This window comes from Ammodytes marinus (genome assembly GCF_949987685.1).
Source record: "Ammodytes marinus genome assembly, chromosome: 7".
NCBI lineage: Eukaryota > Metazoa > Chordata > Actinopteri > Uranoscopiformes > Ammodytidae > Ammodytes > Ammodytes marinus.
Genome location: NC_137211.1, coordinates 24,219,172 through 24,245,155, shown reverse-complemented (window position 1 = coordinate 24,245,155; position 25,984 = coordinate 24,219,172). Strand labels below are relative to the sequence as shown.

At 44.8% G+C, this 25,984-nt stretch overlaps 2 protein-coding genes across 2 annotated transcripts; one reads left to right on the top strand and one right to left on the bottom strand.

Moving 5' to 3' along the window:
* Positions 1 to 1,210: 1,210 nt before the first annotated feature.
* On the top strand, positions 1,211 to 9,991 carry asxl1 (ASXL transcriptional regulator 1). The gene is made up of 9 exons (XM_080031290.1): positions 1,211 to 1,322; positions 2,072 to 2,243; positions 3,207 to 3,376; positions 4,283 to 4,367; positions 4,460 to 4,626; positions 4,885 to 4,981; positions 5,215 to 5,320; positions 5,606 to 6,698; positions 7,116 to 9,991. Exons 1-9 carry the CDS (start codon positions 1,236 to 1,238, stop codon positions 9,579 to 9,581), a joined length of 4,443 nt encoding a protein of 1,480 aa, XP_079887416.1. The 5' UTR covers positions 1,211 to 1,235; the 3' UTR covers positions 9,582 to 9,991.
* Positions 9,992 to 11,849: 1,858 nt separating this feature from the next.
* On the bottom strand, positions 11,850 to 25,959 carry LOC307252931 (myelin transcription factor 1-like; the record flags this gene model as incomplete). The annotated part of the gene is made up of 21 exons (XM_080030753.1): positions 11,850 to 11,993; positions 12,759 to 12,902; positions 13,015 to 13,118; positions 14,530 to 14,621; positions 14,734 to 14,955; positions 15,789 to 15,872; positions 15,960 to 16,022; positions 16,303 to 16,371; positions 18,994 to 19,056; positions 19,583 to 19,731; positions 19,859 to 20,074; positions 20,193 to 20,395; positions 20,657 to 20,874; positions 20,985 to 21,098; positions 21,593 to 21,683; positions 22,056 to 22,175; positions 22,656 to 23,831; positions 24,961 to 25,199; positions 25,492 to 25,560; positions 25,653 to 25,686; positions 25,905 to 25,959. 21 exons carry the CDS (start codon positions 25,957 to 25,959, stop codon positions 11,850 to 11,852), a joined length of 3,669 nt encoding a protein of 1,222 aa, XP_079886879.1.
* Positions 25,960 to 25,984: the final 25 nt, after the last annotated feature.

Below are 25,984 nucleotides of genomic sequence, written 5' to 3'. Positions count from 1 at the left end.
TGACTCAGGACATTTTTAAGATAGTCCATTATGTTAGTTGGTTTTGGGGAACTTTCTCTTCGACTCCTTTGAATTTGTCAGTCAGTATGGTAAAAACATTGTGGATGTTTTGCAGGTTCTGGAGAACTTCTCTGATGCACCCATGACTCCCAAACAAATCCTCCATGTCATCCAGACGAAGGGGCTGAAGGAAATGAGGTCAGACATGCGCACACGCACACACGCACACATGCACACAGCACTGTTATGATGCAAGCTGAACCTTATTACAGTAACTGATGGGAGGACGTTTATGTGCCCGAGCTGTGTCTTGGTATAAAATTACAAGCCCGAAATAGGAAATAAATTGCAGTGACGCTGTAGACTGCGGTCATCAGTTGTTTGTTCATCTTTCAATCCACAGTGAATGGTTGCATTTAAACATGGCTTTCTGAAACCTGTATGTGCCATATGGAGATGTAATCACAGTTGAGGAAAACTGATGTCAGACCAGTAGCCCTAAACTTTATTATTCTCATATTGGAATTGATTATCTGGTATTTTTAGCCTTTTAATTATTTCTTATTTTTTAGATGTGTGTAAACTGATCACACAACACACGCATCGACTAAACATCTCAATTAGTGTGTTAATAACTCAGTTTGTTTTTCTTTCCTTCCACATGGACTTCATTGCCTGCTGATGACCAAACAGGAGGTAAGTTGGAGGACTATTTAATTGCATACACATTTTAGTCAGGTTGCTCTCCTCTTTTCTATGGTTTTAAATAGCTAAAACACACAGTCCACTTTCTGTGTTTACAAATATCAATAATTAAAAAAAATGTCCCAGAAAAAAAAGTACTACAATTGGTTACTTACTTTAAATACTTTTTTAAGTTTAATTTGTGTAGTTTGGGGTCTAATATCAGTTAGCTACAAGTGGTAAGATGAATAATCAAATCAACAGATAATGTTCAACACAATTTTGTTTGGAAGCACTCTTTCATATGATATGATGTGGATTGCAGTTTCCATTAGAGTAAATACATGTCACAGAAAGTATTGACTATCAAATGGAGTCATACTCTAGATCCATTTGATACACAAAGCCAAATTTAGATCTACCAAACTAGATCTAAATTTGGCTTTGTGTCTACAGCCTGACCCTCAGTGTGTAATCACATGAGTTGTAATTGAGTGTAACTATGTGTGTGTGTGTGCAGTGGTACAGCTCCCTTGGCCTGCCTGGTCACCATGCTACACTCTCAGGTGAGGGGAGACAGAGTCAAGAACAGCATCTTCTTCAAGCTGCCTGGGCGGATGAGCCTCTTCACTCTCAAGGTACTTCAATATTATTTTAGCTTATCTTAAATCCAGACCTTGCATAGGGAAAATATTACAAGGTCTGAATTTTTTTTGTTTTTATGTTCCACTTAAACACTTTATCTGAGCTACTTATTGTTAAGATGCTTTTGTTTATGATTCCACTGAAGAGGATGCAGACACACATTTTGCTGAGTCTTTCCGTCTATTGCTTTCATAAGTGTGCACAATGCCATATAATCCAGTGACACTAGTATAGACACCAAAGGAAGCCAGTGTTGATGTGGTGGCTGTAATTGTTTATAGTGATCTATACGTCCGAGTTAACAACTGTCTTTTTAAAGGTGGAGTCAGTGACTCTGGAGAATGCTTGTCAAAATCTGTTAATATCTCCTCACAATCCACTAGCTGTCTCTGTACTGTGTTCTTACTGGGGAAAAAACGGTGTTACACTTCACATCCTGGGCTCTGTAAACAGGCATGTAAACAAAGGGGGTCCACGGTAACTAGAAAACATGCCCGTTTACATATCCTAGGCTGTGCATTACCACAGCTTTATTTTTCCATTAACACACAGTAGTAAGGACAAGTTGCGGAACGCGAGGAGATATTCACTGATTTTTGAAAAACGATTTTAACAAAAGCCTAAAATGACCGTCTCCACCTTTTTTCAAATCGCATATTATTTTCAAAACGTTTTGATGTGTCTCACTCATGCAGCGACCATTTTTGTTCTTCATCCATCATTGTGTTTTTTCACTTCATAGAAGAACGCCCTCCAGTGGACAAAGACAACGTCAGAGTCAGAACGCACAGATCCATCGGGCGCTTCAGGCAGTGGCAGTAACCCTGCAGCAGGCTCGGCTCTTACTGAGGCTACTGAACAGGAGAGCTGTGACTCTACAGAGACTGCTGCTGCTGCTAGTGGAGACAATGACGGTAACACAACAACACACAGCGCTGAGCCCTCATTATGCACACCCCAGTCCTCCCCAATAGGGCTCTCCTTTATGGGGGGAGGGGGTTCTAGCAATTGACAAAGCTGGATGGACACATTTCTCTTTTGTCGGTGTAGACGACATTCAGCATGGAGCATTTTGTCCTTGTCCATTCTTTTTTTTATGAGTTTGGTTGTATTAACTACTAGCTGCAAAACCGAACTTGGGAAAATGTGTAATAGATTATATGCACCCACTTTTAGATTTGTTGAAAAAGTTGACTATAGTTCTTGATCCTATCCTGGTACTAGGACATTATGTGTGTCATGCCTGTGTCTGTGTGGTATATAGCATAAACCCATGCCACATGCAGGGTTTCCCCCAGTTAATTGTTAAGCTTTGGTGGTAAACAATACAAATTGTGAAGCAGAATGAGCAATTGTGATAAGCATGATTGTCATTTTTCCCTAATCATTGTGTATATGCACACACATTTGTAAACATTCCTAGACAAAACTGGCCTTTTATTAACTAATTCAGAATTATTGAGGTTAATCCTTTGCTAGGTTGTATAGATGACCACATGCACAGACAGCAGTAGTCGCTCTGTGAGACTGGCTTTGCGATAATGATGCCCTTTTTAATATTGATTTATCCAAACCCATTCTAGTCAATGGTGCTCGGTGTAAGCCACAGTACTGTTATTAATGATCTCTGCTTGGATGTCATTGGAAAATATGCGATAGTTGTCCATGTAGTGTTAATCAAATTTGTAAAAGTGAGTTTCAGGAACAGAAGCCCTTTTCTTTTGTAAATGTTTTATGTTTTGTCCTGAATGCTGCCAACACTTGGTGTGTTGGATACTGCACATCCCTCGTGTAAATGTTTATATAGAGTATCTCCTCTGTTTAGAACTATGTGAGACAGAGTGGAGTTGTTCATTGTGTTTGTCCCTGTCCTGAAGCTTCTTTGGATGAGAGCTCGTCCAGTGCCTCCTGCTCCACCGAGGTGCCGCCTCCCACCAACCAACCACAGACCAGACTGAGCCGCTCAGCAGGACAACGCGCAGAAGCCCAGCAGCAGGCCCAGCAACACACTGCACACGCTCAGACCAGACTCAGCCGCTCAAGACAGGTCAGTCACCATGCATGAAGACACTGGCTGGATATTATGTGTTCATTTAGGGCGCACTCACACTAGGCAAAGTGCTTCTTGCCCTACGTCACCACGATTATTTGCGCAAAGTAATGGGAAATAAATTACTAACCGACTATATTTCTGGTGCCGACTAGTAAGGCACCAGCCGTTTAAACGGCTATGTGCATCCCTAATAAATTGACGTCAGGATCGCCTTCTGTGCGCGTGCTTGTGCACGTGTCAGCTTCATTAGCATCTGTACTTTGGCCTGAGTACACCTCTCCCAAGTGTGCCGTAGCCGAGGAAGTGTTCCGTGCTTGAGTACGGATGGCGCACTGACACTGGTCAAACGATCTTGACTTTAGGGGGCAAACGTACTTGCTCACTGAACAGATGGCCTAGTGTGAGTGTGCCCTACACCCGAAGGAGTATCTCCTCAAGTTTAATAGGTCTGCATGCATATTATTACCCCTAGGCCAGAAGTCATAAACAGATCAGTTTTGTCTGACCCTTTTGTTGAGTTCGGCTTTCACGACATTGGCATCGTCGTATGTGGTGATATGTTAAACTCTTACGTGTCTTCATGAGAATTCCGTCCGGCTAACACGTAATGCAAGAGCTATATTTTTACCATGATGCACTTTACCCTAAGGCACATGCATGTACAGGGACTGCTTAAGAGAAGTAGGGCTTCATCTGATTGGCCAAATATATTGACATGCAGAGGTATATCGGTACATTTTTCGATATATTATGCAGCCCTAGTTTGTAAGCAATTCTACAGTGTTTGTTTTAGAGCTGAATGTGAATAGTGTAAACTCCTTTAGGTGTATTTCACCAGTCACATCTCACTAACAGTGTATCACCTACTGAATTTCCACCCCACCATTTCTGTTTCTACAGTCAGGGAGGCAGAGGAAGAAAGCAGTCATGATGCCTCGTGTTGTCCTCACTCCACTAAAAGTGAATGGAGAGCATGTCCCCTCAGGTAAGACCCATCCACAACAGCATTATGCAAAGGCTATCAGTGTGTGGCCTTGATTTACATGTGTTTTTGTTGTGTTGTTGTTGTGGCGGCAGGGCCCATGAAAAGGAGTCGAGGAGGCGTGGATGTAGACTTTGAAACACCAGGCTCCATCCTGGTCAACACTAACATCAGAGCGCTCATCAATGTGCGGACCTTCTCAGCCTTCCCCACACACTCGCAGCAGCAGCTGCTACATCTGCTGCCAGAGGTGGACCGACAGGTATGTTGGTATTGAGTCCTTACAGTTTATCCCCAGCTTTTGCGTCTGTAGTGTAGATTGGATACCCTCATAAAACTATAAGACACTATTCGCTATTTGTAGTTTCAATAAAATGTTGTCAAGCTCAGCTCAGTCACGCACTGTGAAATACAGGTCTTGTTTATTAAATTTTAGGTGAGACGCACGATGGAACACGCCCTTTCATCAGATTTATTTATAATTTCACTGATATTTGTCCATTGTTTCCTCTCTTTGCAGATTGGACCTGACGGTATGGCCAGGCTGAGCAGTTCAGCGCTAAACAATGAGTTCTTCACCCACGCCTCCCAGAGCTGGAAAGAGAGGCTGGCTGAGGGTAAGAGATTGGCCAAACATTGACAAACTGACACATTTTACAGGCTAAAAAAAACCAATGTCACACTAGATGAGATCTGATGAGAATGTATTGATTACTGTGGAGAAAGCACTTACTGATAGCAGAAGGAAAAATCGGATTTAAACTAAGAATTTACACAGGATTATCACACTCCATCAAAGTTCTGTGGTGGAGCTTGTTTTTAAACCTTCCCATGTGTTTGATTGGTTTAGGTGAGTTCACCCACGAGATGCAGGTACGCTTCCGGCAGGAAATGGAGAAAGAGAAGAAGGTAGAGGTGTGGAAAGAGAAGTTCTTTGAAGAGTACCACGGGCAAAAGTAAGAGCCAACCCACTTCATCCTACTCTGAATTCACTGTTCGCACCACAACAGAATGAGCTTTTGGCGTGATTAGTTGTGTTATTGACAGCAACTACTGATAGTTCTATTTAGAAAACCTTAATATTGATATTACATTTTTTTTTCTTGTTTTAAGCCATTTATTTCCATAACTTCTACAGTCCTTCATTTTTAGGTTTAGATAAATTTAGTGTAATTTGAACTGTAATATTCTGTCCGATCAGTGTTTCCACAATGTGCTAAAACATCTGTGTACCTCCCCAGGTCTGGCCTGACACAAGAGGAATCCCTTAAGCTTACCATGAGTGAAGCCAGTGAAGTAGCAGCCAGCGTTCTGGAAAGCGACGTGGCCGTGGTTGCGACCCCCAAGAGACGCAGCGTGGGCCGGCGGAGGAGAGACGGCCGAATGAGGAGACGCACGCGGGCCGACCTGCGGCGCCGCGCCCGTAGGACCCTCTGTAAGACCACGCCTCCACCCCTGCAGTCTCCAGAAGCAGCTGATGCCAGCGCCGCTCTGGACATCTCAGCGGTGTCTGTCGGCTCGCCCATGTCCGACGACACGGTGGTCCAAGGGGAAGTGGTGCTGCTGGCTGAGTGTGGTGTGGAGGTCCCAGCCGAGAGCCCCTCTGTGGAGCCAAAACCTTCTCCCTCCCCCTCCCCCTCCCCCTCCCCCTCCCCCTCTCCTTCACCCTCTCCCGCTCCGGAGCCGGTCACATTGCCGGAGGCTCCAACCCCCACTCCTACACCTACACCTACTCCAACTCCAACCCCCACTCCAACTCCCACTCCCACACCCACACCTACCCCCAGCCCAAGCCCCAGCCCGGCCTCCACCAGTGCAAACGAGGAGCCAGAAGTCACGGCCCGCCTTCTCCCAGAGGAAGTGGCTCCCGTGCTGGCTTCCACTTCCTCCCCTTCCTCCTCCTCCTCTTCCTCGTCCTCTGCTTCCTCCCCTGCCTCCTCCCCCTCAGACAGACAGGGAGCGTTCACAGCGGGTCTGGACTCTTCTTCTTCCTCCTCTGCCTCATCCAGCGCTGCGGTCGCCGCCGATCCCCTCGACGACACCGCCTCCGTGGTTACCTCCGTCACCGGGGGAACGGCCACCAGCAGCCGCGACAGCAGCCCCTCAGCCAGCCCAGCCTCCACCCCCACGCCTGCGCCCACCAGCTCAGCCTCCTCCTCCACCACACAGCCCAAAGAGCAGAAGAGGAGGCCCGACCAGGCTCAGGCCTTCTCCAGCTTCCCCGAAAAGAGGCCGCGGCTTGACGATCGTCAGTCCTTTCGTACCACAATTGACGGTGTCCGTTCGGAAAAGCCGCAGCCGACAACCGAGGAGCCCAAGGTGCCGCCAATCCGGGTAAGACTTTGCTGCATACACCTAAGCTCCATATTCCGTCCATAGCTCAATATTACAAGAATACAGTTTTAATATTATGAGAAAAAAGTTGTAATCCATTCAAACGAGAAACATGGAGTAATTTGTAAACTTATAGCCTACTTCTTTCACAATTGTGAGGAAAGGAAATGCTTAATCTATTGGCGTATTGGCACCACAAAAATTACAACTTGTATTCTCGTAAAACTACAACTTTATTGACTGTTATTTTTCCTCAAGGTGGCCCTAATACATCGTACCAGGGCGCTTTTACTGTGCACAAGACTTCTAATTGCGTTGCGTGTGAGAGATCACATCTGTTTGCCTAATAACTATGCTTTCCAGTTGTTTTCCATGTAAAGCTTGACCCACTGTCTTTGTGTGTCCCTGTCTCCACAGATTCAACTGTCCAGAATCAAACCTCCCTGGGTCAAAGGTCACCCCACCTACCAGATCTGTCCGCGGATCGTGCCCCCCGGCGAGGGCTCGCGGCGGTCGGGGACGGGGGGCGCGCGCACCCTGGCGGACATCAAAGCCCGCGCCCAGCAAGCCCGCGCCCAACGCGAGGCCGCTGCTGCTGTTGCAGCCACTGGCGACGGGCCAGGGCCGGACGGGCTCCGGCTGCGGCCTGCTGCTGGGCTACCGGATAGCAGCAATGGACGACGAGCGCGAGAGCACCCAGGACCTATCGAGCCCGGAGGAGGAGACGGAGGACGAGACAGAGGAGGAGGAGGAGGAGGAGGAAATGGAAGAAGGGGAAGTGGTGGAGTGGAGGAGGAGCAGGGATCGTCTGCGGACGTTAATTCGTCTGGAACACAACTACAGCTTCTCAATGTAGAGCCCCAGCCCTCCCCTTCGCTCTCCACTACCTCTACCTCCACCTCCACGTCATTGGAGCCGCCACAGACCCCTAACACGCCCCTGGATGAGAGCACTGCTGGAGGGACTGAGGCCGGAGAGGAAACGGAAGCAACACCAGCCAGTGTCCAGAGCTTGTCCAACGGGCTCCCAGACAAGGCAGCCGACCTGCCCTCTCCAGAGTCTGACACTGTGTCTGAGTCTACGCCCAAGCAAAGCCCGGTGACTGAATCAGTCGCTGCCCCCTCTAAGGCTTGTGAGAAACCCTTACTGGTCCCAACCTCCATCCCAGACTCCCTTCCCAGGTTCGGTGCCCAGGGTGTGGATGTTATCCAGACGCTGGCCAGCCCCCGTCAGCCCAAACAGCAGGCCAAAGGCAAAGAGGCCGGACTGGGCGGTGTTATCCAGCACGGCTCCCACCATGTGGACTCTCACTCGGCTCCTGAGAGAAAGCAAACGGATGCATTTTCTCCCAAACACGACAAAGAGAAAGATGAAGATGCTGGGGCACACAGCGACTCTACAGAAACGGCTTCAGACTGTGAGAACGAGAGCCAGGAGGACGAGCATCGGCGCGAGCAGACCTGGAGCCCCCCACTGAGCAGCCTGAGGAACGGGCCCATGGTGATCCGCAGCCCTCCTCCGCCTCAGAACCAGCAGCCCGTCATCCACGCCCACGTGTCCAGCCGCCAAGGCCAGACCGTCATCCAGCCCTGCTTCCCCAACGGCCTGCACAGGGACCACCAGTCTCACACACAGGGGCTCAGGGACGGCAACGTTGTGGTCAAAATGGAGCCCGCGGACGATTGTAGAGTGTCAAGGCAGAGCTCTGCTGAAGAGGAGTGCCGTGGAGGTTTAAAGTCCACAGCCGCCTCCAAGAGACTGGCCAGCTCAGCCCGATCAGTATCCAGCGTCGAGGCCAACAACCCTTTGGTCACTCAGCTGCTACAAGGCAGCCTGTCCCTGGAGAAAGTGCTGCCCTCGCACTCCGCAAACAGACTGGAGATCAGCCGATTGCCCGGACCCCAAACCAGGCCTACGGCAAGGATCACTGGGTCCCGCAACAGGCCTGAGGTCTCGGCCCAGTCTCCCAGTCCAGAACTGATCTCAGCCTCTCAGATCCACAACAAGCCGGCCGTGTCACAGTACCAGTCGGTCATCACCTCTCTGCCATCCTCCTACTCCTCCTCCACTTCCTTGACCTATAGAATCAAGTCAGACCTCAGCTCTCAGAACACTTCAGAGTCTGCTGTTATCAAAGACTCTCATGTTACAGACAGGCCACAGCTGCAATCCCACCGAACCATACCCAATCATGGCCCTTCTCCTCCCCTCACATGCTCAACGGAGACAGCGTACACTAAGATCACCTTGCGGCCGCCACTCTCCACTCTCCCCATACAGCAGCTGTCTCCCGCACCCCCCGCCACAGTGAAGAGCGAAGCCGGCACGCGGCCCTCCTGCCAGGCTTTCTCCAAATCCTCCTCCACTAAACCCTTGATGAACGTTACCAAAAAGGAACCCGCTAGCGCTTTGGACGGCTACCTGAGCGGAGGGGCCATGGAGGGCCTCCTCAACATGGAGATGACTTTTGCCCGGATGGCTAAGAAGGAGCACGGCAAAGGCCACCACTACTCCTCCTCTGGCTCTCCTTCCTCGTCCTCCCCATCACCCTCTTCCTCCCTCCCCTTCCATCTGTACGGGAAGCTCCCAAAGCACGGCGGAGACATGGGCGGACTTAGCTACACGGCTAACGTTTCGGTGATGGATAACGGTGGTTTCTCTCGGAGCATGACGGGCAGCGTTCTCCAGCTGCGGCCGCGCATGTCGGCGAGCCAGGCCACCCTCAGCATCCAGGCCTTCACGGACAGTACGGCCGACGAGGTGGCGCTCAAATGCTCGTGCCGCCTCAAAGCCATGATCATGTGCCAAGGCTGCGGTGCCTTCTGCCACGACGATTGCATTGGGCCCTCCAAACTGTGTGTGTCGTGCCTGGTGGTCAGATAGTGTGTTGGTAAAAAAACAGTCCCCATGTGCACTGTAGAAAACTGCTATCTTGTACAGTTAACCAGCAGAAGGACTAAAGAGGGGAGGGGCTCCAGAGTGTACAGAAAAGCTTGAATAGAGCCGAGCACACAAGGAGGAACCTGACAGGCAAGATTTGCCTTGTATAATATTATTGGTCTGTATTATTTTTGTTGTTGCAGATTTTCAGATTTCTTTTTTAGTTGTATTGATATATTATTATTATTATGGTCGTTATTATTATTATTATTATTATTATTATTAATATTATTGTGAATATGAGGCATGGTTGATTGTAAATTGTGCCTTTTTTTTGTTTTCTCTCTCCTCAAAAACATTTACCTCATCTTATCTTGCTCCACCTATCATCACTTGGTGGCCATCATTGTTTTTGTCCCTCAGCAAACAGGGGACTAATTGTTGTCTCTTTGCGCAAAGAAGTATTTTTTTAACCATTAAAATGAGTAAATGAAACGGTTTCGCTGGTTTGTCTTTTGATTCCATGGATGCCTCAAAATCTAGTCTGTATCCTCAATACCTTTCATGAACATAAATGAGTCACAAATATTTAAACGTACAAGGCTGCGATTCATACAGCAAAATTTGATTTTGCTTCTATACTTTGTAATACCAGGACCAACATAATCGGCAATAGTTACTGACCTGTACAATGATAATAATCTTGATAATTTAAAGCTGCTCCCTGCACTAACTTGTGTGAGGAGAGCAGAGTATCACCTATGAAGTGAATGTAAATAATTGGATACATCGGAGTATTATTTTGTTAAAATGCATTACCACCAAATGACTTGCCAAACACAAGGCAATTATTGTTACAAATATTGAAATTAATTGAAACTTAATATCTTTAATGGCAAAAAATTATTGTGAATTTCTCAGAATGTGACCTATACACGTCCGGAAGAGCGACATTGCAAAGGGAGACGGTTCCGGTCTTTCTTTATCGTCACAGGGCTTTGACTAGTAGTATAGCTGTGACTGATCAGTGATCAGATAATGGCTCCTCCTGCTTCTGTGCTTGTACTGTAGTATCTGTATGCCATGGTTTACAAAAGATGCGGTGAACACTTTACCTTTTATTATTTAAAAAAATCTGAACAAACAATAATTGATTGCTGACGAGGGAGGATGTAGATATTTGGGATACCACTGCGAAATGGGTTTCCCTTTGAAAGGCTGATTTACTCCCAGCACAACAACTTGTATCCAACGTGTACAATATTCAATCAATACACAAATGTGATCAGTTCAATCCACATTTTCTGCGGGTTAACCTTTATTTCAAGAGCAACTTAAAATACTAATCCATACACAGCCATCATTAACACGTAGACAATACAAAATAAATATTCACCATCACTTTGTTCTTCATCACCAAATAAATACCAAATATGTGCAGCTCAATATTCCCGGTGTATTGCAATGTACTCAAAATATTTTGTGAAAATAAAAACGAAACTCATATAAACAGAAGCACCAAAAAAAAAGAAAAATCTTTAGAAAATTATTAAAAAACTTTTAGTTACAAAATATTTGCACTTAAAAAGATCCCAGTATTTTTAAATAAATAATAAGATATATAAAACAATTCATAGTTGATATCTTAAAATATTTCCTCATTGTTCAACAATGCAGAGGAAATGATTCCCTTCTCTTGGTTACCGTTTAAAATCTTCTCAGGTAGCATTTTGAAATAAATAAAAAATAAGTTAATAAATAGATAATGAACAATAAATAGGCCAACATAAAAAAAATAATACAGCAGACATGAATGACATAAGTTATTAAACCAACATTTCGCAAATGACTTAAATAGTTACACAGCAATAGTAAGAATGAATCTACAAACTAGTCCTGGAGGTGCAACATCACTATGCTCATATAGAATACTATCAACATTATTGAGTGGAGATGGGATATGTTCACTAACTAGGAGAATCTGCTCAGCTCAGGCTGTATACTGCACTCCTTACCTCGCTCTGTGTATACCCTTGAGATGCCCTTGCCTACATCACAGTAACAGTTTGATTCCAGTGTGCTACCACACACACTTAACATCCACGCCCTAATCTGGTCACGTTCATACCATCATAAAGCAACATGCAAACAGCAAACAAATGCTAAGAACAGATGACAAAGTTCCAAATGAGAAGTATAAATTACATACAGTATCTAAAGGGTTTGGAAAGAAAGATTGGTGTTGTCACGGCGATGTCCTCCTCCTGTCCGTCAAACCTCGATGCCCTTCACAGCCTGGTTGATGGACTCGAGCAGGGCCCGGTTCTCGGGGTTCTGGTAGCAGTCTTTATTGGTAAACATGTGGGTCAGGGTGTCTACGTAGCTGTCAAAGTTCTGCTCCGACATTGGCTCCTGCTGAACACATGTCAGAAAATACCAAAGTTTGAGTCAAGTCAGTTAAGTCTGTAGGCTACTCTTGAAGCCCCTGTAAAGCCAAATCCACCAAATCATTCTAACTATGTAATTTGGCGAGATAGTTGCTTATATTTATTTATAGTTATATTTATCGAATCCAAATTTAAGTTATTGTCATTTAAGTCTGATAAACTTTACTGAAATTAAGTTTAGATGAGGTGGGCTATGCTCTGGTTCTCATTACACAAAAGGTATTTTGAACTAACCAGCGCAGTTCTCTGACCAAATGTTCTATAAAAATAATGGCTGTTGCGATGGAGACTGTTTGATACAGCCACGCCCACACAGTCCTGTCAAGCGGTCTCTAAGACAATAAAAAAATGGTTCAACAAAGTTTTATAAAATGTATTTTCAATCAGATTGTTTGTAAAATCTTATTGAGACATCCAACTTTGATATCATATATTGATTTGTACAATTTTTTAGACCAGAGTCTTTAAGAGGAGGAGTTTGAGTTGTAATCTTCGACATTTCTTTTTACACATTTAATTAAACAGAACCATTCATTTTGTCAACAGTTGATGACAAAACTATACTATTTTTCACACTCAGGAAGAAATGCCCGATATCGCATATTCAGAAAGGCAAACGTCCTTAATGGACAGAGCGTTTTATTTTGCATTCGATCCTTAGTGTGCATCGTTAGTAGATCAACTAGCAAGTTTCTTCCCTCTTTAGTAAATCAGGCCCATTGTGTTAACTTACCATTGTGGGAAGGCGGATGTTGGAAAGGCTGCGGATCAGCACCTGACTCAGGCCAGATAGCTCCAGGAACAAGGACTCATTCCTGTCATCGATCTGTTTGTTCTCCTCCTCCAAGCTCATCAGGTTCTCCTCCATCGAAGAGATCTGAAGCAAAGACAGACACACATTATATTACCAGAACCAATGATAGTTATGTTTACAGATGTCTATCTTTACTACCCCAGGTGACAGCCACACAGCCCTTCTGTACACTCACCTGGGTGTGCAGGTTCATCATGTCGGCCTCCATCTCTGAGTTGGACTCGCCCAGGTCGTTGATCTCCTCGTTGAGCTGCTTGATGTCCTCATCATTGTCCAGCACTGAGCAAGAGCAATAACGCACTGTTAGCACTGTTAACACTTCTATAACAGGCATAACTTATATTTGCAGACATTAATGTCTTAAAGCTATAGTGAGTAATTTTTTTCTTCAAATAAATGAATGTATGTTACATTCAAGCAATGGCCAAATTAGTCTACATAAAGTTGATAGAGCCTATCAGCTCAACAAATCTCTCTCTATTTCTCACTATGGCAGAGTTAACAAACAGTTGTCGCCACCTGACACTGGCGCAGGAGCTCTAAAAGCGCCCACAAAATGTTTCAGTTGTTAATTCTACTCGAAAAAACCTGGACGTACAGCAGAAGGAAAAAAATGTATGCACCGAAATCTTACCTCATGTAGATGCCCTGACAGTTCTGTTGTAATAACTCAGAATTACTCATGGGGGCGACAGAACTTACGCACTATCTTATCTATAAAGCAAGAAACGTCTGTGTGTCTGTGTGTCTGTGTGTTTGTCTGTCTGTGGCTCGCATATCTCTGTGAGTTTTAGTCAGATCGGCATGAGCTTCCGGATATTGCTTGCACACAGCACAAAGGTGTGCATCCTTCAATGTGAAGTTTTTAGAAGTACGAAGGTGTGCATCCTTCATCCTTCATTGTGAAGTTTTTAGAAGTACGTGCGCACACTGAAGGCCACAGTGAGCACAGTGAGCACAGAGCATGAAGTAGTCTCCGGCTAAACCCCGCCTCCCTCTGATTTGATTGGCCACTGCGACCAAAGCATGAATTTACTAACAGGACACACATAGCAGACCGACATGGTGTTACTTCCTCATTCAATGCACCCAACTTTCCAAACAAAACGTTCTTAAACCTTTCCACAGACATCACCAACTCCTCAAACCTGTCTGCTTTAGTGTTAAAGATCGCATGTTACGCTATTTTCACTGTTATAGATTTAATGTATAGTTAAACACTGCCGCGGCAGTGACGCTAATTTCAGTTAGCATGTCAATAGCGGTTTCTATTTAAACTAGCACGGTCTCGGATAGCTCTGCTACCGGTTAATGTAAACATGATCACTTACACAGATAAACGAGCTAAAGACTATGTAAGATGCAAAAATGCCCTTCATTTTGTTTGCAAAGATAAATGCTGCTGCCTTCAAGCTGCATTACCAATGAAAAACATTTTTCACCTGCTTTGCCCATAAAGAATAGAGGAATATATGGCACAACAATTATTTAAGAAAAAACAGCCTTATGTCCATTTCAATGACTGTGTGACACTGCCTATCTGTTTATGTGTCCCACTTTGATAGACGGGTTACATTTAAGCATGCATAAGCTACTGCTTCCTACGGGCACTTCACTAGTAGCTTTAAAAGTAAAAGCAGCAGAAACAGTTTGGAAGACATTAGAAAGAGGGGAAAGCACTGTCTCTTACCATCACTGGCTCTGAACTTTGCAGTGATATACTCGTCCCCGGGGAACTTTGCTCTCTTCTTATTGGCCGTCGCTCTGGGACAACCTGACAGACTGAGAGGAGAAGCTGATCAGGATCAAGAGCCCTTACATTCTAACAGGAGATATTTTATTGGAGTGACTGTATGTCAAACCCTTTCACACTACACTCAGATATTCAGTGTACCTGCGGTGTGTGAGGAAGCTGCCGTTAGCGTGACCGGAGCCGTCACATCCTGGCGTGGGGCAGGTGGGGCCCTCGGTCTTGAAGGCCTTCCAGGAGAAGGGAGTGCCGTTGAGGAGACCTTCCTTCTGGCGGCGTGCAGCCAGCGGACAGCCGTAGGCACTGCGGTGGGTGGCGTACTTCCCACTGATGTGACCCAGACTGTCACAGCCTGGAACTGGACACCTGCAAAGGGAGAAGGTAAAGTCTTAACTGGGTGGACTCTCTCTGATGGACAGCGGAGAGAAGAGGCTCGCACAAGATAGACGAATCGATCTGAATTTGGTGTTAAACTGTTTTAGAATAAAGATAGAAAGCAGAGATGAAGAAACATTTACCAGGAATTCATTTTGCGGCCACATAATGTTCCCAAATAGACAAATGTCAAAACATCAAATGTCTCTGTTGTGTGAAATTTGTGACTTATTACGTAAAGAGACTCTTTCACATCACCTATTTTCCCAATAGTACAACCATGTCATTGATGAATTTAATGTTTTTAATTTAATGTTCCACTATTTTATACTATATTAGTTACCTAGAGATACCGCTTGGTGCTCATATGCTTATACGCGAGGCATACAATTTCCAAACAGTGAAAGTACAGTGGTGGTAGGCAATGCTTTAAAAAAAATAGTACAAGATTACTACATCTGACCTTTAACCTCCCAAATCTATTCAGTTTATCTTTGAGTCAGAGTCTACATTTGGCCAAAGTTTGAAGAAAATCTGTCAAAGCGTTCACGAGATATTGTGCTAACAATACCCAAGTTGAGGTCTTAGGTCAGCAGGGTCGGGAAACGTTAGCATTCTTCATCTGGTGATTATGTTTTCGGTTCAATTAATTATAGCGATTAGGTTTCATGAAAAGGGAACAACGGTTGTTAAGCGCTTAATTATTTACAACCCTTAACCTCAAACAGCTGTCAGCCGAGACACTGTCAGCCTGACGTTGCTTATGCATTTTGTTGTGTATGCATTAGCCGGTTGGTGATAGCCAATGAGCCCCAGTTGCTCACCTCAGCAGCTCCGAGTCTTCCTTGTCATCCTTGGTGGGGGTTGTTTTGATCCCGCCCTTCTTGGCTCGAGGGCATCCGGACAGACTGGCGGAAGAGGAACAATATGATAGAATGCATCTGTATGGAGTAAACTGATGGTACATTAGGCATAAGCAGGAGGGGACTTCATACCTTCTATGTGAGGCGTAGTTTCCAGTGATGTGGCCCGATCCGTCGCAACCTGGAGTCGGACACCTGAGACACAACACACAACACACGCAGACGCTCTTTCACTCCTTACACTATCAGCATACTACAGGCATATAAACCAGTTGTTCCTCAACTACATAATCAGGGCTCATTGTTTTTTTTTTTCGTTTTGGACTTTTTTCAATATTGGACTTAATTTACGATTGATTTGGTTTTCTACTTTGATGTTAGTGTTATAAAAGGAGAGCAGGGACAGAGCTGATAGCTGCAGACTGAGTGCTCAGTGAACATGTTGGAGGTGAGAGACAGGAGAAAGCAGACATACTTTAGTTCAGCTGTGTGGGCAGCCATGAGGGTCCGAAGTGATTTATCAGCAAGAGGACAGCCTGACAGACTGGAAGATAGGTTAGAGAGAGAACGTCAGAAAACTGAGCATGAGTGAAAGGAAAGAGCCAGAGCCTGAACCGGACTACAGAGCCAGGACAGGACTGGGCAGCACACAGGCAAACAGGCAGGACAGGTGTTCTTTAACTATCTTTAAAGTAGTGTAATAGTCGGGGTATAGGACAAATCATGAATGTATGGAGTCATCTCAGGCATTCAGTCAGAATGATATAAGGTCTAAATGAATCAATCCACTGGGAGAATGTTGGATGTTGCTCTGAAAGGCCTCTTTAGTCCTAGCAACCTCAGCTCTGCTCCCGTCTCTAGGTATCAGGAGGTGCTCTGATGTCACAGGATAGCCTGGCGAGTCGGATCTTGTGAGCTTCATATTTGTTTATCTACGGCAGATCAGTCTGGCCTTCCTACAATCTCTATGAGGAGGAGCCCAGCCCCGCCTCACTTTTGATCAGTTAGTCAAAGGCAACCCTGATTGGTTCATGTAGTTGTCAATCTAACCTCCAGTCACACTGGGTCCTCACATCTTTCCATCAGTTAGTGGAAGGCAACATGGATTGACGAATAAGCTTGTGAGATATGGCTGGCCTCACGGGGATAGAATGAGGACTACATGAGCCAATGAGAAGATGCCTTCCATTATGAGAGACACATTTTAGGTCAGAACGCGAGCCCTGATTGGCCTGGTCATTTTTTCGACCAGGCACCTCTCCATGGAGATAGGAGAAAGACCAGACTATTCTGCGAGAGAGAAACAAATGTGAAGCTCGCAAGATCAGGCTGGTATGACCAGGCTAGTTAGAGGAGCCCTCTCATTAGAACTGAAGAGGCCATTTTGAATGAAAGTGAAACATCTTCAACTTCATCTCAATAGATTATTTCACTTTGACCAATGTCATCTGAACACCTGTCACATCAAATAATCTGAATAATGTTTGGACTCTTTTCTCAAAGGTGCAGAGTGTAATATCGCTGTATTTTGGCGTTATCTAGTGGGGAGCGTTGTAGAATGTAATTCTCCCTTCCTCACCCCTCCCAAAGAAAGATTTAAAGAAGCGAAGGTGGCTTTCAAGGACAAGAAGCCAGTTAATAAAGATAGCATCATCCACCACTGCCACAAGTCTTTCAACAATATCAAGTGAAGAGGTGAAGATGTATGTAGTTATTTACTCTATAGTACTTCTTCTTCATCTACCGACAGGTGCATTTCCCGCGGACACCCGCTATATAAAAACGTGTAAGGCCATTGAGTTTGCCATTCTGTACTACTGTAGAAACATGGAGGTGCAACATGGCTGACCCGCTCCATTGTAGATATAAAAGGCTAATTTTACGGTTATAATTAAAAATAGTTATGAATATTATATTATATTTCAACCAAGTCTGTTCTGAAAAATGCCAATACTACACGCTGCACCTTTAAGAGAACTGTGGTGGAGTTCATCCTACCACTAGAAACTAATCTTAATATCTTAAAAACACTTAAATACAATTTGGATTCATCTTCATACTTAGTTGCTCCTCGTGTATTCTTAATGGGGTTAATCTTAAAGGTGCAGTCAGTTGTTCTTGAGAATGTTTGTTGTCGAAATAATTTTTTGTCTTTCATCATTGAATATCTGCTTACAAGCAGCAAACCTGTACATACTGTGTGTGGGATAAAGAGAGATCTGGTGTTAATACACAGCCTAGGCTCTGTAAACTGATATGTAAACAAAGGGTATGTAGACAAAAGGCCCCCTGTAGTTAGCAACATGCCTTTACAGAGCCTACGTATGTTAACACTTGATTTTTTCCCCAGCACACACACAGTACTGGATAGTAGCGGATCGTGCGGAGATATTCACTGATTTTGAAAAAAACGGTTATTTTGACAACAAGCATTCTCCAGAACTGCTGACTCCACCTTTTTGAGTGAGCAGCATGTCTGTCATGACAGTGCTTAAATTGTACAAGTTGTATCTAATCATGTATGAATTATATGCAAGAATGACTTATTTGCCAAATTGTTTCATTTGTAATATGAAATACAAGTGGTATTTCATGTGGATAGATTATCTCTAAAGAATACCTGCCAGCCTATGTACAGGCCATGAATGGACAGAGGCTTTAAAAGGCTCTTATATGCTCTTATCCACCAGCTTTCCAACTTCCAACATATTGTACTTAACACAGCTGCACATTTTGCCTCCTTGTGGCTTGCTTGAGAAGGAAATTAACTTATTTGGATCCAACACTAACCGTAATGAACATTCATTAGAAAGTGGCAGTACTGAATGACAAGCAGTGATACTTAGTAGGACAGGAATGTAAAGTGGCAGGACTCAGAGCTTGAATTAGGCCAGTGCTCACAATACTGGCCTAATTCGAACTCTGTGCTCATCTACCTTTCAACAGGCTGGAATACATTTGTTGAATAATTACCAGTTAAGTAGGATTTAGTATAGCTTGTGATTTGTATTCACAAACAAATCATCCCATTTATAGATGATTCCCCTTTTTCCTTGTAAAATGATTCCAGTCAGAATCAACATTAGGAGCAGAGGTCATAATAAAATCATACTCCAGCCCAAACAAGTATACCTATAGGTTTGTAAAGTCAGAGTGCGGGTCTTACCTTCGATGGGATGCGTAGTTGCCTGTGATGTGTCCACTGCCATCACAGCCGGGGGTGGGACATCTAGGGGACAACACACACACTCAGAGATCAGTTTGAAGAGGGTGTTTATACTATAGACATAAACATTTGTACTCTGAACCTAATGCTGTTTTCACGTCATATGTGGGAGAGTTGACATGTCTCATCTCATTCGGTTGTATGGCTGCAAAGTTGATTGTGTGAAGGATAGAAAAAAAGCACATTGGAAAGAAATTGGCGCTATATTCATTGCATTTGGGTTTATATTAGAAAATAAAGGACATTGACTGCTTGGAAAGACTACCAAACATGGTCATGTCAGTCATTCCACTGTAATTATTTTCAGAAAAATCTATTTCCCAATCGTAATTTCAACCTTGATATTCACAAGTTGCAAAGAGATCCTTTGACCAAATCTGAAATCCCTTTGAGTGATGTCAGTGTTTAGTTCCAAACATCTCATCGAAGTGAGAACATTGTTTATGAGGATCAGTTAATACAAAGCTACAATAAAATGAACAGTGGAACCATGTTTCTGAATGGATATACGGTAGAAGTTGTTACTTACAAAAGAATGTCTTTTTTGCTGTCTTTGGGCTGAAGGTTGACCTTGTAACTGCTGGTGGTGACCTCACCGGGATACCTCCTTTCCTCCAGATTGTCTGGGTCTTCTTCCTCAGCATCAGATGAGGTGTATGAGGGCGCTGCATACTCCACCTGAAAACAAAGGTCAAAAACATGGGTCACCTGAACAAAGTCGCAAAGGCAAATCTGCTGGCCACAAGTAAATGGCACAGTGTAGAACTAAACACTAATAATTCACTGGGCTGCTCTTGCACAGTACCTCTTCGTGGTCTTCCTCTTTGAGTCCACTTGGTTTGGTGAAGTCCAGAGGCCCCTCCCACTCTGGTTGAGTGTGGCCCTGAGATGTGGAGACCCCCATGTGTTGAGAGGATGAAGAGGAGGAAGATGAAGGCTCCGGAGGCTGCATGTCATCCCTCTTGCTCTTCTTCATGCTGAGGTCCAAGGTGCCGTTTTCATCCACTTCAATATCGGACTCCTACAGGGTTCAGATACACAGTCAGTACAGACAGAAGTGAATGTGGAGTTTGTCTCAATAGTATTTCTAATATGTTGTTGTTTCAAAGAAGAATCTGTGTGAGTGTCAGACAGTGCACCTTGGCGCATGGTTCCCTGGGCTTGGTGCTGAGCGTCTCTGGTCTCTCCCAGCAGCGGGTGGACAGGTTGAGGATGGCTGTCGCTGCCATGTGGGCTGCCTCTGCATCCTGGCTGTAGTCATAACCACTGGAGGACGAGGCGCTCTTAGAAAAGCCTCCCGCCACACTGTGACTGGGGGAAGAGGCCTTGGGGAATGATTTAGCTGTGTGGGGAAAGTGGCAGAATTAATATCCTGGTACAAAACAAGACACCCACTTTAATGTGGCTAACATAGCTGTAGGCAAACACATTGTAACACAACATTAGCCTGGTCCTACCAGACCATCGTACCTGCTAATATACTGCACACCCAGACTGACTACTGAAGGGAAATGAAAATCGAGCGGAAGTATGTAGGCCGGCAGTGTCAGGCACAACGTTGCATGTAAAAATCAAATGCAGAATTGGAGTGCGTGGTTCTTACATTTGAAGGCTTTGGGTGATGTTTCAGTGCTGCCGGGCGTCTTTGGAATGAGCATGCGCTTTCCAAACACCTGAACGTCGAAGCTTGCATAGTCAAAGGACACCTTGGAGTATTTCTCCAGCTCCTTGGCTAGGTTGGCTCGAGGCGTGGTGGTCACTGCGTTGGGCCCGTAGCTGCTATACTGAGGGATCTCCAGCTGCTTCACAAAACACATGGGCCTGGAGGGGGAAGGCAGTGGTGATATATTATCCCTGCAGTGGCACAGACATAGTTGTATGTATCTATGCATTGGGGGGGCGGGGGGGCGGTCAGCACTTGCATGTCTCACCTGAGCACTCTGTCAGAGTTGGAAGAAGGTTCGCTGGGTGAAGCCTGTAAAATAACCTGTTTATCCTGGGTCTTGTTCAGCTTAGATGCTGCTGCGATGGGGCAGCCAGACAGACTGACAGGGGGGTGGAGGGCACATATCCAAATGTTAACATTTAATGGAATACAACTTTCATGAGAAGGTTGACATTAAGCCCACTAAAGGCAGAGTAAGTGTGTTAGTAGTCGTAGTATTAGAAGATGTTGGTTCTGCATGGTGTCTCACTCACTATTTAAGATGTAATCATTGGTGGAAGGGTGTATGACATCATGAAATCAGAAAATGTTTTGAATTAACCTTCAGTAAACATTTGAATGAGTCCTTAATTCTTGTCTGTATAACCTCTTGCATATTTTTACTGACCACCTGTGTTGTGGTATTCACGTGTATGTGTGTGTTTTGCATGCTCATGTAAGCTTGTACTTACATGTACTCTGTGTGTGTGTATGTGTGTGTGTGTGCGTGTGTGTGTGTGTGTGTGTGTGTGTGTGTGTGTGTGTGTGTGTGTGTGTGTGTGTGTGTGTGTGCGTGTGTTTGTGTGTGTGTGTGTACTTGGGTGTTTCATTAACCTGCGGTGTGTGTTGCGGTTACTGTTGACATGGCCTTGGCCTGTGCAGCCAGGAGTCGGACACTTCAAGACGTTCTCATGCATGGCCAGGACTACAGACACACAGCAGACACAAAGGCGGGTCAGTCTGTTTAGTTTGCTGTCGACGGCTTCACACATGACTCACAGTGGTAATAAGATTATTAGTGGAAAAACACACAGCAGTTGAAGAAGTACTAGTACAATATTAGTCGTTTTGTTCTATAATAGAAGGAAGTAGTAGGTGGTAGTTCTAGTACTAGTAAAGCTGGTAGTAATAGCAACATAATATAACCAAGGCCTTCACTTACTGTTGCGTGTCTAAATAAAAATCTCTATGGGTTGAGGTTTAGCTTCTGCTGTAACTCTGTAGATGATAGAATATGTATTTGGACAGGTGTTTCTAATGGTGGTCCGTGCTGGTCTGACAGGTAACATATACTTACTCTCTGGAGGGATTCTGTCTTTGTGAGGACATCCAGATAGACTGCGGTGGTGTGGGTACAGCCCAGTCACATGGCCTGTTCCATCGCACCCTGGGGTTGGACACTTCACTTCCTTCTTCTCTGAATACACAAGGAATACCAGGCCCACACTCATCAATACTTGAATCAAAAGTGGCTAAAGTGTTTGGTTTATAAGTTCATTAGGTCATTGTAATAGGCTATTCTCTGTTAATGACTTTATCACATGTAGGATAAAAGAGTATTTATTGTTAAATGACTAAAATAAAGCAGCTGAAAAGTATGTTCATGTATGATGTATCCATGTTATTTTGTATTGATATAATTGATGCCAGTCTAAGTACTCAAAGCAAGACCGAACGTTTTGCTGGTATTAATGCTTAAGTCTGCTTTTCTTTAGTCCAGGTCATTAAAAACATTTATACATTTAAAAAAAAAATCCTAGCTAAGGCCCTTTGAATGAAGTTGGTCTTATTCATCTTGGATCTTTATCAAAATCCAAACAACACATTCATACAAAACAAATGTACATTCGTTAACCGTTTTAATACTACATTCTAAGCTACCGTTGAGTTGCTGTACCTTTGCTGTAGTGAGAGGGGCGGCGGGGTGCGGGCCCTGGCTCCGAGCCCCTGCTGGAGCTGCTGTAGGGATGGTACTCCGGGGAGCTGTGGGCCCCCTCCTGACCGCCCTTCACCTCCTCGGCCTTCAGCGCGATGGCCTGCTCCAACAGACCCAGGTTCCCCCGGGTCATATCCCAGTTCTCTGAGTCGTCCGTGATCCCCGAGCCCTCTGAGACCCTGTCCTGCTCATCTCCTTCCTCTTCCTCTTCTTCTTCCTCTTCCTCCTCTTCTTCTTCATCATCATCTTCATCATCGTCATCCTCTGAGCGGACTTCTATCACCACGGTGGTCGGAGAGGCTTTGCCCGAGTCTCGGTCCTCCTCTTCCTCATCCACTTCCAACACCTCGCCCGCTTCCTTCCCCAAACGCTCGTCCTCTTCTTCCTCTCTTTCCTCCTCCTCCTCCTCTTCCTGCTCTTCCTCTTCCTCCTCTTCCTCCTCTTCAGTCATGGGGGTGCTGACCTTTTCCTCCCTTAGCGACACCTCGGCTTCAGATCCCTGAGTGTGCGGACTCAACGTGTAAGGGGTGTCGAAATCTTGGTGGTCCACCCTCCCTTCTCCCTGTTCCTCCTCCTCTTCCTCTTCTTCCTCCTCCTCCTCTTCCTCCTCTTCCTCCTCCTCCTCTTCCCGTTCCTCTCTCTTACACTGCTCCTCCGTTGATTCTTTGGCCTGGTGGTTGTAATCTCCACTGGAGTACTGGTGATCGGAGTTTTCCTGGCTCATCATGTGTCTCTCTACCTCCCTCTCTTCCACGATATTCTCTTGCCTCTCTTGCTGCTCTCCCTCTTCTATTTCTTCTTCCTTTTCCTCTTCCTCCTCTCCGTTTGTCTCTTTCAGCTCATTAATCTCTGTTTCTTCTTCTTCATTTTGTTCTGACGGTTGCTCATTTATCACCAGCTTCCCTTCCTCCTCATCATCATCCTCCTCCTCCTCCTCTTCCTCCCTGGTCTCTGTTTCCTCCTGCTGCTGATGATTATCAGTGAGGATTTCCGGCGCCACTTCCTCACTCCTTTCCTCGCTCTCAGTTTCGTTCTCTGCCACTGAGACAACGCTTTCGCTCTTGCCGTCTTCGGCCGGAGGACACTCCGCTGTTTGGGCTGTTTCTGTTTCCTCTGTCGTCAGCGGCGAGCAGTCCGCTGTGGATTCAAAGTGTAGATGAGCGTCATTGTCTATGTCAATACTACATGGAAATCTACAACTGGAGACCTGCACTGTGACTGACCTTGTGGCTGACCCTATCCAACCAGTCTGCTGCTACACTCTCACAGCATACTTCTCTCCCTGCGGCTTACCTGCCAAATCCTTTTCATCACAGTAGTGTATGTAGGCTGTCGGTCTTCTGCTCACACTTTTTTTATGCCACCTGAATGCTACGAGGCTGCTGTTACCATCTCAAAAGCCTCCTCTACCTACTGTAAAAAAGTTGGGAAAACTCTAAATTGCCTATGGTCTTCACTAGATTATTGAGTTTCGAGGCCAACTAGAAACTCTTAAAGGCCTACTTCACCGGTGGGAATATGAAGGTGTATTGAATTCTGAGATCCTATGTAGTATAAATGTGCGAAAAAAATTGAAATCGGTTCATCCTAGCCTGAGAAAAGGCAGAAAGAGTGTTTTTTTTAACCCTATATTTCTCTTTCTCGTGACATCACAGAAAGAGAAATATAGGGTTAAAAAAAACGTACTTTGTAAATATTACTGTGATGACACAGTAAAAGACATCACAGTAATATTTACAAAGTACGTTTTTTTTTAACCCTATATTTCTCTTTATGTGATGTCACGAGAAAGAGAAACCACCTACATTTGAGCAAACTAATTATATTAAGTTGAGATAACTTATCATTCGTAATGTAAATTCAAGTTTTGAGTTGTACATGCTAAGAATTCCAAAAAGTAAAAGTTGTGGCAACTTATTATTTTTTGTTCCCACAGCATGGCTACACTATGATGTGGAGCAAGGTAAACATTACATACTGAACATGAACATGTTAAAAGAGTCATTGTTAGCATGATAGCATTTTGGTCATGTACAGCCTGCTAGCATGACTGTAGACTCTTAGTCCTGTTGCAAACCATTAAAAAAAGTTAGTCATTCATTTTTATCCTCTGCTGATGGTTTTCAGACCTTAAAAAGAATCTTGCTTTTCGCTAATATATTGCAAAAAAAAAAAAATTCTTATCATCACTAAGGACTGCCTCAGAATACTGTAATACAGTAAAGGAATGAGCATAAATCTCTTAACCCAGTCTGGTTTCACTCACTTTTTATTGACTCCTGCCTGCCTTTTGTTTTGCTTTTCTTCTTCTCTTTGAGATCCTCCTCTTCCTCCTCCTCCCCCTCTTTTTGCTCCTCTTCCTCCTCTGCTGCGTCACTGTCTGGGGCGAAGCCGTCATCCGCTTCCTGTTTGGCCGGCTGGTTTCTCCTCTTAGGAGCAGACTGGTTCTCCTCGGCCTCAGCCTCCTCCAGCTTCCTTTTCTTCACGATCGGACATCCCAGTACACTGAGGAGAGCAAGGACGGGTATGTTCGTGAATGCTTACAGGCTACATATACTATCTTTAAACTATATTCCCCAAAGAGTGTGGACACATCTATCTACATATTATGGTATACGTCTGGTCTGAGGCATGTGATGATTTGTTCTAAGTCCCTAAGTTCCTATCAAGAGACGTCTTTTATTTATATATGTGTTGATTCTGTGTGCCTTTAATAGGAGATATAGCACAAAGCTTTCCTTTTAGCTCATGCTAAATGGCTTGCTAGAAAGTTTGATGAGATGGCAATACATCCTACCTTCTGTGTCGCGAGTATCTTCCACTGACGTGGCCTTTGCCATCACATCCAGGGGTGGGACAGTTGCTGCTGACACGCAACAAGACAAAAACACACTTCATACACACAGGACACACTAAATACATTATGAGAGTGTTCAGTCAAAGAGTCTATTCACTTACCTTAACTCTGGCTTCATGTCTTGCCCCGCAAGTTCTGATGACAGAGTGTAAAGCAACAGGAGAACAATGAAATGCAGAATTGTGTGGCCAAAATAATTCAAGCTCACTCAACCCAGCCTTGGATTACATGAATATGCAACATGAAACATCACATCAGTGTCACTTTACATCCAATCAGGTGTGTGTGTGTGTGTGTGTGTGTGTGTGTGTGTGTGTGTGTGTGTGTGTGTGTGTGTGTGTGTCCATACTGACCCCGGATTCCTTTGGAACGGGATCTTGTTCGTGTCTCTGTTGTTTCTTGGCTCATCTGAATAACAAGGGGACATGAGCAA